The sequence below is a fragment of the Coccinella septempunctata genome, chromosome 9 (assembly GCF_907165205.1).
Source record: "Coccinella septempunctata chromosome 9, icCocSept1.1, whole genome shotgun sequence".
In the NCBI taxonomy this organism is placed as follows: Eukaryota; Metazoa; Arthropoda; class Insecta; order Coleoptera; family Coccinellidae; genus Coccinella; species Coccinella septempunctata.
Genome location: NC_058197.1, coordinates 1,000,856 through 1,021,957, shown reverse-complemented (window position 1 = coordinate 1,021,957; position 21,102 = coordinate 1,000,856). Strand labels below are relative to the sequence as shown.

General features: G+C 36.2%; 2 protein-coding genes across 2 annotated transcripts; both read left to right on the top strand.

Annotated features, from left to right (window-relative positions):
• Positions 1–12,461: 12,461 nt before the first annotated feature.
• Positions 12,462–15,229, top strand: LOC123320594. Its single transcript, XM_044907950.1, has 3 exons — positions 12,462–12,625; positions 12,677–12,841; positions 14,946–15,229. Exons 1-3 carry the CDS (start codon positions 12,484–12,486, stop codon positions 15,227–15,229), a joined length of 591 nt encoding a protein of 196 aa, XP_044763885.1. The 5' UTR covers positions 12,462–12,483.
• Positions 15,230–19,067: 3,838 nt separating this feature from the next.
• Positions 19,068–20,532, top strand: LOC123320593 (jerky protein homolog-like). The gene has a single exon (XM_044907949.1). It carries the CDS (start codon positions 19,378–19,380, stop codon positions 20,530–20,532), a length of 1,155 nt encoding a protein of 384 aa, XP_044763884.1. The 5' UTR covers positions 19,068–19,377.
• Positions 20,533–21,102: the final 570 nt, after the last annotated feature.

Below are 21,102 nucleotides of genomic sequence, written 5' to 3'. Positions count from 1 at the left end.
TCGGTGGAGTATAAAATTGATACCATCGATATAATCGATGAGAAAATACGGCCTCCATCGCAACATTCGGCTGAACCAAACCAACAACTTAATGATGAACGCATGGCGGAAATAAAGAACAATGAGGTGTCCTCTGAGCAGAGAGAATTGAATTTTCAAAGATCTATTGCACAGAGGGACTCCATAATTTGGAGAGAAGAAAGAAGGAAAAGGTTAACTGCATCCTTTTACTTTAAAATCTGTCGGTGTCGAGAAGGAACGAAAATTAAAATTGTTAGAGATATCTTGGATCCTCCTATTCTCAATACCATCGAAACTAAACATGGTATTGATAATGAAGAAGCAGCTCGGAAAAAATATTCTGAAGTTTTTAAAACTAATATTCAGTTGGGCGATCTGATAATAGATGGGACTCATCCCTTCATAGACTGTTTCCGGAAGGACTTATTGATAAAAATGGATTAATCCAAATCAAATGCACTTACTCTTTGAGAAATAAGGACCCGAATGATGTGGATTTGACTCCAATGGACTCGGTTAAGATTCTCAACATTTTTATCAAACTCAGGGTTTATTGAATGTTTCTAGTAGAGAATGGTGTGACCTCGTAATCTTCACCTTTAAAGGTTTAAAAGTAATTAGGGTTTACCGAGATATGTTGTTTTGGCGGAACAACATGCTTCTTAAATTGAAATCTTTTTTTTATTTAAACTTCGGAAATATGATATGTCTTTCGAGGAAAGGAAATGGCGAACAGTGAGGGATATCGAATTTCTTCCTAACGGTTCAGTAAATGACATCGACTTCTATCAAAATATTCCGGACCGCTGGAACATTGACAAAAGAAGTAGAAAAATAAAAACTAGAAATTATGTTGTAACCGCGTACAACCATGTTCCTTGCCTCGTACCAGAAATCGAAATAACTGATTATCTCAGTTTGAATGACGGTGAATACTTCACAAGTTTTATTATCGACAACTGCTCTTGCCTTTTTGATGAAAAAGGAATATATCAAAAAATACCAGTACAGTTGGCAAGTTTAATATTTAATTGTCCAGGAGGAAATATCAATATGACGTTAGAAAAGACGTAGATTGTTCTAAGAGAACAATAGTCATTTCATTTTAGTTATATTGGATTAAGAAACAAAATCATTCTCTTTCATGGACCCTTCAAAGACATTTTCTGTCTCTGGTCAGGAAATGACACAGACCTAAACATCTTGTTAGACTATATGAATTCAAAATTTGTGGTTAAATTCACTATTGAAAAAGCCAATGAAAACATTATAAGCTTCCTAGACCTACGAATACAAATGAGCCCAGAAGCTGAAAAGCAATGTATCTTCGACAGAAAGCCCACTCAAACAGACATAATCATACCCTACAATTCATATCATCCCCTATCCACAAAGAGCAGCATTCCTTTTCCTCCTTGACCGAATACACAAAATTCCCCTTTCAGAAGACAGACACAATAAAAAATCTTTCAATTAACAATAAGACAAAAACAAATAACGAACAAAAAAATGGGATATATAAAATAAAATGTGGAAACTGCGACAACTATTATATAGGTATGACAACACGAGCAGCCAAAATTCGCTTTCAAGAACATACAAAAAATAGACCCCCTTCAGCTATGGGAAGTCATTTGAAAGACAATAACCACCAGACCTCAATACAAAATATGGAAATTTTACACCACGAAAGAGATTTCAGGCGCATGATATTGTTAGAACAACTGGAGATTTTGAAAAGAGGCAACGACCAGAACCTCATAAATGAGATAAAGGCTTTTCCCGTAAATAACATCCTTAAAAACCTACCCTGCATAGATCGTATCTCAGAGAGAGGTCGAATTATAGAGGAAGAAGAACGGACAGAAGACAGAACCCAACTAACCTAGGAAAGATCAAAAGCTGTCATCATTTCGAATGCAAATTACATCGTGAAAAAATTCTTTAAAATATTCTTGATGCTTGATGAATTGATTGTTGTCAACCTTGTTTACTGTTGTTGATGATTAATTTCCGACATCTATATTTTTTTGGTTGTATGCTTGGCTTATTTTAATTGACGAGTAAGTATAGGAATTATTTCATACCACATGGCGAGATACTTAAAAACTTTGTACTTTCAGACAGCCCGAAAATGGCTATTTAGCCGAAATCGATTGCTAATAAATTGTATAAGAAACTATAGTGTGTCTTTGTTCACTTAATAAATATAAAATGTGTTGGTCATATTTAAATCTACAGTTCTGAACAACTTGATATTCTAATGAGAAATGAAGGTGAATTAATCACACATTTGGATTCTACAGGGAAGGTGAAAAGAAGGCCAAAATTCGTGAAAAAAGGAATTTTCTATTATGCAGGGGTACTTATAACCTCATTCAACAAAAGAGTTTGCCCAATTTTTGAGATGTTAAGTTGTGATCACGATACAACTTCGATTGGAGTATGGCTTGCTAAATTCAAGTCATTTGCAATTGAGCAAAAAAAGAAATGGCCATCGTTCAAGAGGGTGGTAACCGATTTCAGTTTCGCGCTTATAAACGCAACTATTCCTGAATAATATGACATTGGCAGATTACCTTAGTTTTTCTTTCCAATATTTGAAATTAGGAAAACAGGACTCACTGAAAAATAAAATAATCATAAATTTATGCTGCAATCATTTTATAAAAATAGTTTCAAAAGATGTTGACGAACATGAAAATAATGAGGATAATTCCTAGAAGAGATTGTCGCTTCGTGCTTAAATTTAAATAATTTGGAATACATAGAAAATTAGTTCATAAATTTGGGAATAATTTTAATTTCTCGGGAAAACTCCATATTGGTCAGAAAAGCAACCAAAACTTTATTTATGATATTATGTGGACAGTGCAAAGCCTATGACGAATGCCTAACTGAGTTCGCTTCCTCAAATCACGGGAAAAAAGTATAAGGACTCTAAGAGATAGGATTCAGAATTTGGTGAAGAAATATCTATTAAAATCAGAATCCTTGAAAGGAAAGTAAGTTCATGAATGAGAATGCTGTTCGTTAAATGTGGATTCAAGTATTGTCTGTTGGAATCGACATTCATTATCTCTGAATAGAAAATGTGTGTCGATAGATAATTTCTTTGTGAAGATACTTTAGTAATATTTATATTAAATTTCGAATCCTTGAAATAAAGCATGCTTCTTCATTACGTATATTCAAATTGCAGGTCAGGAATAAAAATTCCTGTGTCTGAACTTGATGATTTACTTCATCAAATTGAGTGCATGAAAAAAAATTTGCACAACCACTTCAACTACTGCGAACACAACTACTGTTGATGACAAAATGTGCTATCAAGAGGGTTTGGTGGCCAGAGAGAAGGCATGTGCAAATTTATTGCAGGACTGTGAAAATGGTAATATATTTCAAACCATAATACATATTTGTAAAATGAGGTCCACTGTTGATTATGAATTTTCTCTTTTGAGAATTTGCAATGTGCAGTGAATCTCTCATTATAACAATAATCAAGAGAATAAATATAGTTGTGAACAGCTATATAGAAATTGATCCTGACTTAGGGGCAAACATCAGTATAAGAGAGATTGAGGGGGAAAATATTTCATCCCCGATTGTAAAAGAGCCCACCGAAAAAAGCAGTAGAATAAGACCTTTGGCTCAAAGTAATATAATGGGTATGTGTAATCTAAGAATGAAAATAAGCAGTACTCAAACACTGAATTCCATTAATGATGGTATTAAAAATAAGAAACCAAAATTATTTCAGCACCAAAGCGGACAAGAAATAACCCTAATTTAAAACAAACTACGGTCAGGTATTTGGAAAAAAATGAGAACCAGCATGCATTAAGGTTGAGAGAATTGAATCTGGAAGAGAGAAAGCAATCATTTGAAGAGAAGAAGTTTGAAATGGCTAAAGAGGAACGTCAGAAGAGATTGGAAATGGAAGAAAGAAGATTGACGATGGAGGAGACCAGATTGAAAATAGAGATGGTTCTCTTCGCTAATCAACAGGATCTTATAAGAATGTTGTGTAGCAAGTAATTATTCCATGTTTTCCCAGAAATTTTTTTTTTATTTATAATTTGTAGAAGTAGGTTTGTTGTCAATTTAGTTGAAGCAAGAACTGATTTTATTTTTATATTCATATTTTTAATTATTCAGTTATTAGTTTTGTATGTGATTTTGCATTTCTCCAAAAAATATTATTAATTTGATATATTTGTCATTAGATTGCTTAATGCAATCTGAACTGACTCTGTTTTATAATAGGTATGCCTCAATATGTTTCTATTTATTTGTTTATAAGTAGTTTTGTTATGAATTTAGTTTTACCAAAGACCGTTATTTTTATATGTATTTGTATTTATTCTTTAGTAATTAGTTTCGTTAGGATTTTTTTTATGTACTACTTAATAATAGAATGATCACGCCTGAACAGGGAGGCAAACTGAAACTCCTTTGAATATTATTAAAAGAGGAAGTTTTTCTCCCGTGGCGGAAACCATTAGTAGCACAGAAATATTTTCTCTTCCAGCGCTACCTGTCGTCCTCGAACAAGGCAAACCCCTTCCTCCAACTACCTTTGTTTTTGATGGGTCGCGGCAAAAACTTGTTTCGTCCAGATTGAAGATTAAATGAGGCTTATCTCTGAGGCCCAGACGCGCAATTGTTTCCTGTAGTTTGTCAAAGTAACTATATATGATGAAGGGGTCCAGGCAACGTCTCCTGGCAATTTCAACACTCTGGGGTTTTTTTAGAGACAGGTTATTTCTCTTCATGAAGGCTGACAGCCAATCAGCGTTAGGCCTCGAATTTTTGAATGGTGTAGACATCTGCGTAGTTTTAACGTATTCACCAACCAAATCCAAAATTTCTTCACGAGACAAACCAAATCCATATCTCTCCATTTCAATCAAACCTCTTGAAATCAGATGTTCTTGATCTTGTGTGAAAACTTTACATCTGCCTTGTGTGGATGACTTTCCCCTCCGTCCTTTCAGATGATCATACAGAGTTTGATATGGGATGTTGTATAATTTGGAGGCTCTATATGTAGTGCTCCTACCAGTCCTCACATCTTCCATGGCATTCAATAAATCTTGTCGGCAGTACTGGTTGCTACTTTGAAGATGAAAATATCTTTCTCCTTGATCTGACGCGATCGCACGTATAACGCGATCGAAGATTCCTGGCTTGTCAGAATTCAACCTCTCTGGATCAAATTCGTCAGACTCCATTACCAAATTTTCGTCGCCGATGACAAAGTCTTCTTCGATCAAATCTGGAGAGATTTCTGGCAAAATCCTTCAAAGTTTTACCCTGATGAAGCAATACGGCTTCGATTCTACGTAGAGCGTCACGTTCAGAATAGCCCTTTTGCGTAAGTTGAATTTTTCTACGTACTTCGGACTCATGGTATACATTCGCGGAATTACCGACCATTTATGTTTTCGAAGCGACCACCGATTATGTTTTTTATCAAAGCAATAATTCAAAGGAATTTCGCAATATTTGAATTTTCGCGCTGGGGTATCATTCACATTTAATTCGAAAAATGCTTCTAAAAGTGATAATTTTGACTCTTGAATTTGAAGTGCCGTTTCCTCTTGACCTTGTTCAAAGTGTACTGTTCGTTCTCCTGGTAGATGGACAGGTAACCTAAAGATCGAGAGACTTTTACCTTGAATCCGTAAAGCCAAGAGCCTCCAAGCTGCTTTCCCCGAAGAATTATATCGTGAATGGATGTAAGCTTTAATTTAATCAAAAACGAACTCGTCCCTAACTTGCAGAACCGCGGCATCTGGTCCCTTATGAATATATTTAAAGACATAGTTAACTGCTCCAACTGATGTGATTACTTCAACATTATTGTGACATTTATACTTCATACTCAAGTAGGGATTGTACGGGACTACGTCCCTATTATCTACCTGGTATGAAATATTATTTCTCATCATTGTCGCAGTACGACCATCTTTCCTCCTTATGTATATTGGCGTACCTTGATCTATTAATGTTTCTTCCGAAAATGATTTAGGATAGCGCTTCGAACAAACTCCATCTTCCATAAAGGGCGAATTTGGAAAACCATCGCCTCAAGGTCCATGAATCATTGAGGTCAAAATTCGAGTATTTTCGCAAGGTAGCTCAGCACATGTATGCTTGTCTACATCGTTGGGCTCCCGTAGTTTATCCTCATCTGCCAAAGTAAGCCAGCAGTGTAAATGAGGTGATCCACGTTTTAGAAACTCGATCACATACACGTATGCTATAAGTGTTCCGAAAATTGTATTTATTAGGACGTCCTCGAAAAAAGCTCTCTTCAAATCAAAAACTCGCGCTATCCAAGCCGGTCTATCTTGCGCGTTCAAAAGTTTACTCCCTAAATTATCGGTAATTTCGCGCCAATCTGGATTGCAGGTGAAAGTTACGAATAACGATGATCTTCCGAATTTAGCTACGATTGCCATTGCATCTTGGTAGTTCTGTTGCATAAATCTTGGACTTCCGGCAAAAGTACTCGGCAGAATAACAAATTTTCAAATTTTTTCGTTTCCGATCAATTGTGTTGCTACTTTACGTGTGACTTAGTCTTGAAGTCCAACATAGCTATCCGTGCGTAGATTTACCTGGTGAGTGCGTAAATAATGCAACCTATCACCTTTCAATTCCACATATTTGTCAACGATGTACTGTTGCGTTAGTCGACCAGTCAGAAGTCAGACTGGCATATATTTTAATCTTGAGCCTCCACAGCTCGAACAATATTTGGGGAATTGAGTGTTGTTATGATAAATAAAAATAGTTTCAACTTCAAAGTTTCTTATTATCTTCATTATATTTCAATGAGAAAATTTTTTGTATATGTTTTGTTCTTGTTTGAAGCACGGATATTATAAAAAACATAAAAAATTATCTTTTCAGAGCAATTAAGATCACAGACGGATTTCTCACATGTATATATTACCCTCATTTGCTAGAATCACAGAATAAATTCTGAAATATTAAGAAGTACCATAATAAGGATAAATTCTGATGCATACCACCCGCCGATATGAATATCAACAAGTGTTACGATCTGAATTGAACTAGCCAACTTGCCATCGTCAAGGTCCCAGATGGAGTACGCCTTGACGATGGCAAGTTGGCTAGTTCAATTCAGATCGTAACACTTGTTGATATTCATATCGGCGGGAAAAACTTCCTCCTTTAATAATATTCAAAGGAGTTTCAGTTTGGGATAACTGGCAACCACCGAGAGAAGAAGTGTATGAAGGTTTAACTTATGCAGCCACGAAAAATGGATGGATGGAAACAGAGGTTTTCGAAAAATCATTCATTCCTTTCCTGAAGGGAGCAAGGCCAGCTCTTGTTGTGTGTGATGGTTATGCAACCCACGTATCTTTGAAACTCATTGAAATAGCCCGCGCAGAAAATATAACCATTTTAATTTCACCTCCACATTCGTCTCATATTTTGCAGCCCCTTGACCTAGCTGTCATGAAACCTTTAAAGACTGCTTGGGACAAGAAACTAGTGCAATGGCAAAAACATCACATTGGAAAAAAGTTGCCTAAAGCCGACTTCGTCAAAATTTTGAGTAGTTTGTGGATGAATTTGGATCCATTAATCGTAAGAAAAGGATTTGAGAAAGCTGGTATATTTCCCATTAACCGGAATAAAATTTCAACAGATGTTCGATCCTGAAGGTCTGAAACGATACAACACTCTCATCCTCGAATCTGAAAATTTTTCTGAGCAACAAAATATTCAAAATTGTCAAGGTAATAACGATGATCTTATACCCATTCCTGAAAATTTGTCGACGTCACAACCCTCCATCGCAGCTACTGTCACTCCACCTGCTGATACAGGAAATATCCCTTCAACATTAGCATCTGGGTTGGGATCTGATACGAAAACATTTCATCAGTTACTTCTTGAAACCATCGCTCAACACCAAACGAGTGAGAAGGTGAAGAGAACTAAAGTTGCCAGGGGGTCAGAGATTATTACAACAGATGAAGCTTATCAAAAATTAATAGCCTTGAAAGAGAAAAAAGCAGAAGAAGAAAGAAAAAAAAAGAAAGGAAAGCCAAGCAGGCTGAAAAATTAAAACGAAAGAGTGAAATTAAAGTGCTATCCACTAAGAAAACGCTACGAATAAAGAAGAAAAAATCTATGCCCGAGAATACTTCATCTGAATCTGAGGAGGACCCCCCTCTTGATGAGGATACTGATGAAGAAGAGGTAGGAGATTGGGAATCATACGTGCAACAGATGAATGGAGACCAATCAGATGAAAATGCCATAGAATTTAAAAAACTCGACGACTTGGCAGAGGATGATTGGGTGCTGACGCGGTTTATTGGGAAGAAAATGAACCGCTTCTTTGTAGGACAGGTCATGAAATTTCAAGAAGGGGATCCTATCATCAAATTTATGAGGAAATATTCAACCGGTGATAAGACTACAACATTCAGATACCCAGCCAAGGAAGACATCAGTTTAGTGGAAAAAGATGACATAATCAGTATTCTCCCGCCTCCTAAAATGGGTCGTAGAGGAGAAACAATTTTTTCCGTGTTATTTTCAGATTATAATATATGCTGAATTCATTGAGTGAATGAAGTTTTGTTTTTGAGAATTATCTGAATTGTTGTTAGTATATGTATTATATTATTATTTTTGTATTTTTTTAATAAAGCTTGTTTTCAATTAATTAAATCATTATTGCAGAAAAGACTTGGATTTTGCTTTTTAAACTTGTGCATGTGATAGGTGATGAGTTTGAAGATTTCATAAAAAAAAAACAGAAAGTATGTAATACAATTAGAGAATTTTTGAGATGTCTTTGAAAGTGAACTAAAGATTTCATATGACGCATTTGCCCCACTTCACCTTAAGACCAATTCTAAATCATTTCAACAATATTATGCGGGAAACTATGTACCAGATAAAAATATTTGTATTGATGAGTCTATGATGCTATGGCGGGGAAGATTGATTTTCCGCCAATACATAAAAAATAAGAAACACAAATATGGGATCAAACTGTATGAACTTTGTGAGTCCGATGGTCTCGTTATGAAAATAAAGATTTATAGTGGAAAATCTGAGAAAACTGACAATAACTTAGGCCACACTACTGATGTTGTTTTACATTTACTTGAGGACTATCTCGATAAAGGATACACGGTTTTCATGGATAATTTTTATAATTCTGTTACACTTACAAAACTGCTAAATACACGAAAAACGTATGTGTGTGGAACCCTACGAAATAACAGAAAAGGGAACCCTAGAGATTTGGTAAATCGTAAATTGAAAAAAGGGGAGTGTATTTGGCAGCGAAATGGTCCTGTTACTGTTTGCAAATGGAAAGACAAGCGAGATGTCCTTTGCATTTCAAACATGCATGTTGTTGAAATGATAGAAGTGCCCAATCGCAATGGAAAAATTTCTATGAAACCGAATATAATTCGAGATTACAACAATGGAATGTCTGGCATTGACCGATCAGATCAAATGCTTTCGTATTATTCATCTCTAAGAAAGATTATTAGATGGCCCAAAAAGGTTGCATTGCACATTATAGAGATTTACATCCACAATGCTCACAAAATTTTTAAAAAAGTTACATCTTCTAACATAAAACTGATAAAGTTCAGAGAGGAATTCGTGCTCGCATTGATTGGACAAGAAATTCAACACGTTACGAAAAAGAGTAAATTGCAAAGTATCCATTATTTAAAGAGTTTACCGCCTACCGAAAAAAAAACAGAGTCCAACGAAACCATGTCGCATATGTAACCAAGAAAAAAAACGCCGAGAAACGCGTAATTACTGTCCAGTATGTAATGAAAAGCCAGCTCTGTGTGTGGAAGATTGTTTCAAAAAGTTCCACAAACAGTAAATATTCTTATACTTCTGTAATTTGACTTAATTCTTACACTTACATTTTTTATATTCGTTTTCAAATAAATTGTCTTTTCATGCAAGCCAACATTGATTTTTTGTTCTTTCCCAAGAAGCCATCTATCGATATTAGCACTGATATATTACGAGTTCAATCGTAGCAACACAAGAATGGCAAGTGAATACAGTACCTACGAGATAACTCGTAGTTGACGTCCTTGAAAAGATCGCTACCTACGAGTTCTCTCGTAGTCGGCAGTCAACGTGTTAAGATCGGTCTCAGTTGAAAATGGCATAAACGATTTTTATATGTATTCCTTTATCCATGTCATAGCTCAAATTGGTTCGCAACACATTTGGATAAAGGGATCTGATAGATGGTGTGGCCTCGTGGAAATTTGTCAATAACATGCATGAGTTGAAGGATGTTGGGTTTGAGGTTAGCTAATAAACTAACCAAGGGTCAAATAAATTGGAAAGACCAGAAAATGAAGGTTAAATTAGCTGCCCAAACTCCGAGTGAATCAGTAGCGAAAGCGATTGAATTTTGCCGTCATTTAGAAATTATCTCCTTTGCAGGTAGTGAGGCAACATGCCACTTCATTGAAGGCCTTTGACACAAAAAAGATCTGCATGCAGATAATTTTGGAAGGAATAAGGAGTTCTTCAATGAAATACCTCATACATTTTAAATCTGAAAACTGTTGATGGGAGTCGACCGTGTAAAAGCAACCGAAAGGTTGGATTTGTTGGTTTCCTTGACTGCAGAAACAGTTCAATTGGAACGTATGAGGATCATCTATTGAAGAGAAAAGAATTAACAGGTTCAGCGCCGAAGTATTTCAACGAAAATTTCTTCCTGGACCATCATTTTTTTTTTACAATTTCTTATATATAAGTTCATTTGATAACATTTGTGCTTATCTAAAAATGAAAATGAGCTTTCGAAAGCGGACACACCGGTGTCCGCTGTGGCCCACAAAAAGTATCAGCGGACACCGGTGTCCGCTGATCGCCATGATTGTTGATCGGACACGCCCCTATCCAAAGTGCCCGCTTTCCGATTCAGCAAGTATCAACAAGAAAACTATCATTCAGTTGGTTCGCGTTCATTGCGTAACGTGCCCTATTTTACTGTTGTGCGAAAGATGAACAGCCGCAGCAAAAGGATTATTCAATTAGCTTTACAGCGAAATATCTCAGATGGTAAGTTTTCATGAAATTTGATTTTTCCCTATTATACCAGTAACTTCTACAGATGAAGATTCGCTTAGTGATCCATACTCTGGAGATTCGGACGACGATCCAGTTTTTGTTCCACCAGTTGGAATTTCAAGTTCCAATTATTCAACCGAAAGAAGTGAAGATGAAGTGGGAATCAATAAATCTACGATTTTTTCATCAACAAATGAAAATTTGCAAGGAGAGGAGATTGAAATGAGAAGCGACTGCAGCGAAGAAACAGAACAGCGAATTGGAAATATGACAGAACCTACAAACGAACAGATCAATGAAACATTACGTGATCTCAATTCAGCAGTTTGGGGACCCCCTAAAGGCAATCATTTGCAATTCGATGAAAATTTTGAGGGAGGCCTGAAAGAGGAACTGGAAGCCACACTGTTAGGAAGTCGGCCGATTGACTATTATTTTGGATTTGTGGATTTCAAAATAATAGATGAAATCGTAAATCAAACAAACCTATACGCTACACAATTTTTGCTGAATGATGATCGAACTTCGAATCAATCTCGTGTGAAAACATGGGAACCGACCACTAGGGCAGAAATAATTCATTTTATAGGACTGCTGGGTTACATGGGTATAGTTCGTATGAACACCCTTCGAGGTTATTGGTCTCAAAAATGGATACTCAGATCAGAAGTTGCTCGCAGTGTTATGAGTCGTAACAGATTTGAACTGCTGCTAAAGATGCTTCATTTCTCGGGTAATGAACAATGCCCTGAAGGTGACCGTTTATATAAGATACAACCACTTGTTGACATGCTCACGAAGAATTATAAATCTATATATACTCCCGGTAAAACATTTTGTATCGATGAAACCATGGTGCCCTTTCAAGGAAGATTAGTTTTCAAACAATACAATCCACAGAAGACGCATAATATATGGAATAAAGTTATTCAAACTTTGTTGTGATAAGGGGTATACCTGGAATCTAAGCATTTATGCAGGAAAAGAGAGAACCTCGGATAGCTCATTAGCCGTCTCTACACAAATTGTTTTGAAGTTAGCGAAAGATCTTCTGCAAAGTGGTAGAATATGTGTTATCGATAATTGGTACACCAGTCTCCAACTCGCACACATACTGTTAGATAGAAAAACCCATTGTCTAGGAACATTGCGTTCCAACCGAAAAGGAAATCCGACTGAAGTTATAAAAAAAAACTAAAAAAAGGATAGATTTTCGCACAAGAAAACGAAAGAGGAATTTGTATTCTAAAATGGCGAGACAAAAGGGACGTCTTACTTTTGTCAACATACCATGGAGATCAGATGACGGAAATTCAAAGAAGAGGAACTATGGTTCACAAACCAGCTGCTATTGTTCAATACAATTCTGGCAAGAGCTCCATTAACCTCTCCGACCAGATGTCGAGTTATAGTTCTTCCTTGAGAAAATCCATCAGATGGTACAAAAAATTGGCTGTGGAACTACTATTAGGTGAGTGCATTTTTTGCCTTGTGATTTGTTATTGAAACGTAATATTTCCAGGGACGTCAATGGTGAATGCCCACATAATTTATGAAACTGTTGAACAAAACCGCATTCCGATAAACGATTTCCGTATATCGGTGGTCGAAGATTTACTGAAATACGAAGAAAACCCTGATTATGGACCCGTCAATCAATCCAAGAGTCTCAGAACACATCAATTTAGTAAAATGGACTGCAAGGCTCGCCAAAATCGCAGATATTGTAGAGGGTGTTACCAAAAAAAGGTTGAGGGTAAAATCGAAAAAAAATAAGGTGAAGAAAGTTACCACATATTGTATGCAATGTGAAGGAAAACCGAGGTATTGTCTCGAATGTTTCAATATTTATCATAGTAAATGATGTATAAATTGTGTGGAAATAAAATATGTTTCATTTTTTCTTTATATATTGTCTAAAATCCGAAGTTGCTAGAAACCAAATACCATCCATATATCTCAAACAAGTCCCGTTTCAAACAACCTGGCTAGACATCCCGTTAGAGGAACGCCATAGCGGACACATTGATATGTTAAATATCGTAATATCTTGTCCGCTTGGCCAGGCGAGACAAACATATTCAGGATTATAGAGCGGACACCGGTGTCCGCCATGGCCGTAGAGGCTAGAAGCAAATCGGACACCGGTGTCCGCCATGGCGCTGAACCTGTTAAGATTCCTTTCTTTATATAAGGTCAACCAGGATCACTTGGAATCATTATTCTCTAAGATTAGGTCGAAGGGGGGATGGAATAATAATCCTACAGCAGCACAGTTTGTGAGTGCTCTAAAAAAAAATCATCGTTGCCACAGAGCTGTCAGACTTGCGATCTGGCAACTGTATTCCCCTAGAAAGTGTTGGTATATTGCATGCTACCTCATCCTCAGTTCCAAGTTCAAATCCAATGATGAACATAAATTTGACAACAGACAGAATAGGGTCTCTGTCAAATGAGTATGAACCTGATCCTCTGTTTGATCATAATTACTTTTCTGTACCTGAGGATTTGCATTTGTCTGATAAAACAGCTCAAATAATTTATTATTTGACAAATTTTGTTGTGCACCATCTGAAACAAAAAATTAAGTGTGAGGAATGCATCGCCAGACTGGAGAATGATAATTCCACGACCAATAACTTGGTATATTTGAAGAGTAAGGGTGGTCTCATTCATCCATCAAGTGATGTCTTGGAAATATGTTCTCTGGCTGAAAAACATTTCCGAGCTAAGTTCGTGTCTAAGGGTGCAAATGGAAGGTTAATTTCCTGCGGAAAAATAACCAAATTCGAGGTCCAGATAGCTTGTAATGATATTATGTTAAAGTGTATTGGAACACCAATTTTCAATTCAATCACGCACCACATTCGGGACCAAGAATTTGGTTCTAATCATCTAATAAATTTGATAAAAGTCATTAATAAAATATTTCAGTCATAAGTCAGTTTAAAAATAATTATCCGTCTAAGGAGTGGGCGTTGGGTTTTTTAAAGAGACACAAGAACCATATAACTTTACGAAATTGCCAAAATATAAAGAAAAACAGATCCGCCGTTTCAGCAGAATTGGTGGCGAAGTTTTTTGTAAATTTGAAAGAAACTATTCAGGGCGTTGAGCCAACGAACATATTCAATTACGATGAGACAAACCTGTCGGACAATCCAGGAGTAAAAAAATGTTTATTCAAACGCGGAGTAAAATATCCCGAAAAAATCAGAGATTTTTCAAAAAGTGCCATATCCATTTTGTTTTGTGGAAATGCAATGGGTCAAATGTTACCCGCATATGTAGTTTACAAGTCGGAGCATTTGTGGACAACATGGACGGAAGGTGGACCAGCAAGAACCCGTTATGGCAGAACAAAGAGTGGGTGGTTTGATGCGTTCTCATTTGAAGACTTCTACCGGCTGCAAAAAAACTGCAAGGAATCAAAGTTCTTATTGGGGATAATTTGTCCAGCCACTTCACAGAGTTGGTTTTATCGGAGTGCGAAAAATACAACATAAAATTTTGCTGTCTGCCCGCCAATTCGACCCATTTACTGCAGCCATTGGATGTAGCATTTTATGGGCCGTTGAGAAGATATTGGCGTCAGATTTTAGATGAATGGAAAATGAATGGGCGACGTAAATCACAAACACTTACAAAAGAAGAATTTCCAAAGTTACTTTTCAAGCTTTACACCAAATTATATCCAACGGGGAATGAAGTGTCATCAAATATGCAAGCTGGTTTCAAGGCATGTGGAATTTACCCATTAGACCCTCAGCATCCCCTAAAACATTTACCAGACTATCAGTCTGAGCAAAATCAAGCAACAGTACAGGAACACGTGTCTACGGCCGTAATTGAAGTGTTGAAAGAATTCCGCGGAGTTAATGTGCCAACACAAAAACAGAAGAAAAAGAAAATTAATGTCCAACCAGGAAGGAGCATATGTGTAGATGACCTCAAAGGATATCATAATAATTCATGCACAGCTGAAGAAGACATAATTCAAGAAGAAACTGAAAATGAAGAGTTTGAACAACTAGAACAGAAACCAGAGTCTATAGATGAAGCACCCTTAGAATAGAGATATACAAGTAGATAAATTTTATGTGGTTCAATTCAAAGTAAAGAGTCTAGTTCATCACTATGTAGGAAAAGGTCATCAAGACCTAGAAAACAAAAATGTTGAAATTGCATTTTTGAGAATGTCATCTAAATTAAATTATAAGTTTTTCTGGCTTCAAGTACCTGACGAGGGCATTATACCTATCTCTGAATTAATCACAGCTCTGCCAGACCCCCAGAAAGACACGAGAGGGGCCTTCTTGTTTGGTGCCAATCATCTTCGCCCTTACCTGAAAACTTTGAAATAGATAGTTTTCAAACAGTGCAACAGTGCCAAATATTAGTTTAGTTCCTTTCATTTTTTATTATGTTAGAATTCTGTTGTTGATGATAAAATACCTCGTTTTATGTAAATTGTGTATTTCTGTTGAATACATTTTTTTTCTCTCGAAAACAAGAAGTTTCTAGTTTTGAAATGTTCAAAGAAACCTTATCTGTGGAGTAACATTGAAATTGCATGGTTTCATTGAATGCTTTCAAAGTAACCCCGCAGTCGGTGTTACTTTGAAAGCAACAGCCACAAATTAATTAAAAAAAATGTTATTGATCGTTTTGAGATCTAATTTTTTTGTCATTAGAAAGGTCGAACTGACGAACGTAACATATATTTTTTTGGAATTTTTCATTCACTGCCTTACTGGAGATATATAGATTCAAAACAAAAAACCGTTCAAAGTAACCCCATTTTACGGTACCAAGTAGATGAAACTTTTAATTGTATTAACTTCATGGAGGTAAGAGGTCCCACCTCCATTGTTACCTTTGTTTTTATTGTTTCTTAGCTTATATTTTTATATAAATGAATTGAATCGAAAAAATTGGCACAAATATTCCAATCTTGATTGGTGCTATTTTTTAAAATACTTTCATTATATTACGGAAAGAGAACAACAAATTTCTTACCGCACATAAGAATATATCGAGTAGTAAATTTATAACAAAATGTTATCTATATAAACAAAGATGAATGGTCGAATCGAGGCAGTCATCTTTTACTCAGGCCCGGTACTTTCACGTGCGAATAAATAAATTTATTCGATAGATAATTCTTATTCGTAGGATAAGTTAAAATGCTGTCATTTCACTTTCAGATAGTGCTATTCATCGAATGAATCTGTCATTGAAACTTAATAATAAGAGTTTATTTGTCATAGATCGAATGTCGGTACGTCATTATTGGTTAAATTTTTTAAATTCTTGATGTATGGTTATTCTTTGTGTGAGTTTCACGAGATATTTGCTTTCTAGTTGGAATTATGACAATTTCTACAATGCGGTGTCACATTTTACATTAATCAGTGAAAAGTAGTATACCGTGCTTTCATAGAATTGTTATTCGTCAAATAATTACATCTGAAAGCACCGAAATAAGGTTTCCTTCAGATAGGAAATTATTTGACGGATACTTATTCACACGAATAAAATTTATTCGAGGGTGAAAGTACCGGGCCTCAGACAAAATGTTTTTTTGTAATTAGCGGAAAGGAGCAATTGTTATGGAAACAAATTTTTTCATCTCGTACCATTATTATTTCCAACGTTATTTCTGAATTTTATTGTCATTAAAAGTGAAACGAAGAAACTTCGAACTGAAGAATTTCAAGCATACAGAATTCCTGCCAGAGTTGGCCCTTCCCAAAATGGCGACATGTGACACTTTCGTTACAAGGGAAATTTAGAATATGCTCCCTCCCCTTCCTTAACCTCCATGGTATATACAGGGACATATAGAGACTGATATTCTTGATTAAACATAAAAAAAAAATTTGGCCGATATGAGGCTTCGTTTCCGACTTTTTGGACTTAAATGCTTCTGTATGCAACCCATTAAATTCCATAAATTACAGTAAGCCTAGAAATAAATGAGATGAATGTCACCTGGTGACAGAAAACTTATTTCTAGCCAATTTAAAAGTTGCTTTGCTGGTTTAGTCCTTCTGTTAAACATGCAGCTTTCTAACGAAGAATATGCAGATATTATTTTTGTTTACGGTTTTTGTGATGGCAACGCATTAAGAGCTTGTAGGGAGTACACCATGAGATATCCTAATAGACGACAACCATCTCGCCGGGTGTTTTCTGACGCTTATCAAAGGCTGCAACAGTTTGGAATTGGCATTTCTCGTACTGGTGCTGGTGGTGCTATAGTCAGCGAGATCACCTGATTTGAATACTTTGGATTATTTCGGATGATTTTGTATGGGGACTGCATTTTAATGCAGTCGAATCCACTCAGAATAGGCAAAGCATGCAATTAGTGTACAATTCCCTTATTCTAGATTGCCAAGCATGCATCATTCATTAACATCGATGCATGCTTGGCTTGGCAATATGTCTTTTATTTTCGTTTTCGAATAAGCACTTTTTCCCACTTCTCTACTATTATAATAATAATAATAATGTTTATTTGCAACAACAATATAAAATGTACAAATCATAGGTACATACAATATACGATGTAATAATTACGTCCAAATAAACGGAAAATATTATTAGCCCATTAGAACATCACTGTTGTGCATGGGCAATACACTTTTTATATGTTTAGAATCTTAGACGCCTATTTCTAGCGTTCGTGGTGCTTGCACCTATCTCATGTTACAACAAACACATAATTATACAACAAAATATAGTTTTATCCTCTTTTTAAATCATTGCGGCTTTCGTGTGGGGGTGACAGAAGCAAAAGGCACATTAAGAGTTTCAGTTATTCTCAATCAGCTGTTTTGTCTCGAACCTCCCCAGAAGAATGATATATTTTTTAAATAAAGATTTTATCATGTTTTCCGAGTTTATTCTATTTAAATACATTTTATAAATATCTGGTAAAGAATTGTAAACTTTCAATGCAACATTTGAAAAACAACGATGACTGACATTCCTATACAGTACTGTGACCGTGACGCTATCTTTTTGTTTGTATCTTGTATTGTAGTTGTGACTTACTTTTTCTAAAAGATTCATATTTTTGTAAGTATACATTATGATCTGATGCATATATAATTGTCTTAGGTCCATTAAACCCGTTTCTGAAAATAACACACTCGAAGAGTGTGTGGACCTTTTACCGTACATCATTTTGATAATTCGCTTTTGCATTACATCAAGCGGTCTTAGATGGGAATATACAGCTCCATATTCAAATTAATAGAAAGTATTTTGTCCTATTCTAATCATTATCAATTCAACCATTCATCCAAATAGGTATGCAACAACTAACTCATTAGTATGAGTCGTTCAAAGAAAGCTTAGCAGAATATTGTAGAATAATAGTTATACTTGGAAAACATTGAAACAAGAAATGTTAACCCAAAGTTGGTTACCATAATTTAAGCCATTTCAACAAAGTTTTTAATTTCACATTTTTTCGAATTAAAAAAAATAATTCAAGGAGGTTCAATTTGAAACATCCAACCCTGTATAGCATAGTTTCAGATTGATGCTTGTTGGCATCATATTAATGTATTAGAGCATTGAATCAATGCGTCGAATTGGTTGGGTAATGTTGACGTGTTCATTATCTCAATGTTCAGGTTATTGAATCAATGTACTGAACTCGCTTATACAATAGGCTTGTTCGTAGAGTGGTTCACAACGGTTGTGAACTGTACAGAGCAAGAGCAAATGGATTTTCGCTACCCTAAAATGGAATTGCGCTTGCTCTGTTGTTCGATATACTCATGGAAGTAAATTGATGTCTTTGGTCATTAATACAATGTATACCACTCACGTATTCTGTTGTTGAAATGAATGCCCCTGATGGATAGATATAATGTTTTGAACATTAGACAATCTATAACAGTACAGTAGAACTCCAATTATCCGAACTCCGACTATCCGAATCGCCGATTATCCGAATCACAAATGCGCGTCAAGTCTTGACTTGACTTGTCTTAACTTGCCGTTGTGCCTACACTGACTTCCCCCCGCGTGTGTAGGCACAACGGCAAGTTAAGACAAGTTCCGGCGCATTGCAGTCACGGCGCACCTGTCATTGTTTGTTTTGATTAGCCAGTGTGCTATTGACCTTGCTCGAGGACGCTATGTACTCTTTCGCTACGGCTTACTTTTGTTTGTGCGTGTACAATACTGTATTGTTTTTATACCATGGCTTCGAAAAGAAAACGTGTTGTGCTATCGTTAGCGGACAAACTGAAAATTATAGAGCAACTCGATAAAGGTGTAACGGGTAAGAAGTTGTCTGAGATTTATGGTGTTGGACAAGCAACAATTTCTGACATTAAAAACAGTAAGTCAACACTTTTAAACTTTGTTTCGGTGCTTGAAAATGAAGATGGAAGTTCCTCCAGGAAAACAATGAAGACAGCAACCAACAAAAATTTGGAAGATGCCGTGTTTAAATGGTTTTTGCAGCAACGTTCTATGGGAAATCCGATTTCAGGTCCAATCCTTTGTGAAAAAGCCAAAATCTTAGCAGGAAAGCTTGGTTATTCATCTTTTAAGGCTAGTAACGGCTGGCTAAGGAATTTTAAATTCAGGCATGGTGTACGCGAGTTAGATTTGGCTGGTGAGAAGCTTTCAGCAGACTCTGCAGCTGCTGAAAATTTTATTGAAAAATTTAAAACTGCATCAGAATCCTATGATCCGGAGTTTGTTTATAATGCCGATGAAACTGGCCTTGTTTGGAAAGCATTACCAAAAACCACTTTGGCTTCTAAAAGGGAATCTAGTGCCCCTGGACATAAGGTCAGTAAAGAACGTGTTATAGTGCTTAACTGTGCCAACTCCACTGGAAATCATAAACTGCCACTTCTTTTGATAGGAAAATCAAGAAATCCAAGAGCATTTAAAAACGTAAAAAAACTTCCACTCTTCTACAAAAGTCAACCCAAGGCCTGGATGACTGCAGCTTTGTTTACCGAATGGTATGATGAAGTGTTTATTCCTGAAGTGAAAAAGCACCAAAAATCGGTGGGAAAAGAAGGCAGTAAGGTGCTTTTAATTGTTGATAACGCACCCACTCATCCTACAGCAGAACTGTTGGAAAGAGAGAATGGGCAGTTTAAAACGACGTTTTTGCCTCCCAATGTTACAAGTTTGCTGCAACCCATGGACCAGTCTGTTATTGAAACAATGAAGCGCCATTACAGAAGGCAACTGCTGAGAAAACTGCTGATCGAAGGTGCTGAAGATGAAGAATTGGATTTGGAAAATCATAGCAAAATAAATTTAGAGGACTGCTGTTACATGGTAGCGGAAGCTTGGAGTTTGGTTACGGCAGTGACGCTAAGACGTGCGTAGAATAAACTGAAAGGCCTACCGTCTGAGAAGAACAAAAAAAGAATCTGAAGAAAATGAGAAACAAGAATATGGAGAGGATGATGATGATGAAGATGCGGTGTCACTAGAGGAAATAAGAAAAATGATTGTAAAAATTCCTGGTTGTACAGAAGTAAGTGCTGAAGATGTAGGAGAGTGGATGGCTTGTGACACGTCAGACCCTGGTTTTCAAATTCTCAATGACGATGAAATTGTTGTAAGTGTGAGAGAAGATGTTGAAGTGGAAGTGGAAGAAGAACTTTCTGCTGATGTTGAAGTAGACGCTGGACCATCAGCTAGTGAAGCATTTGCCGGCCTCGAGACTGCTTTGAAGTGGATGGAGCGTCAGCCCGAGTGTGACCACTAGCAACTGCTCGCCGTCAAGCGAATGCGTGACCTGGCTGCCCGAAAACGGTTGAAGACCGCAAAACAGCTTACATTGACGGAGATATTTAAAAAACAATGATTTTTATTTCTAAACTTGTACATACATAAGTACATTTTATTTATATTTAAAACATGTGAAAATTTCATGTTTCTTTCATTTAATTC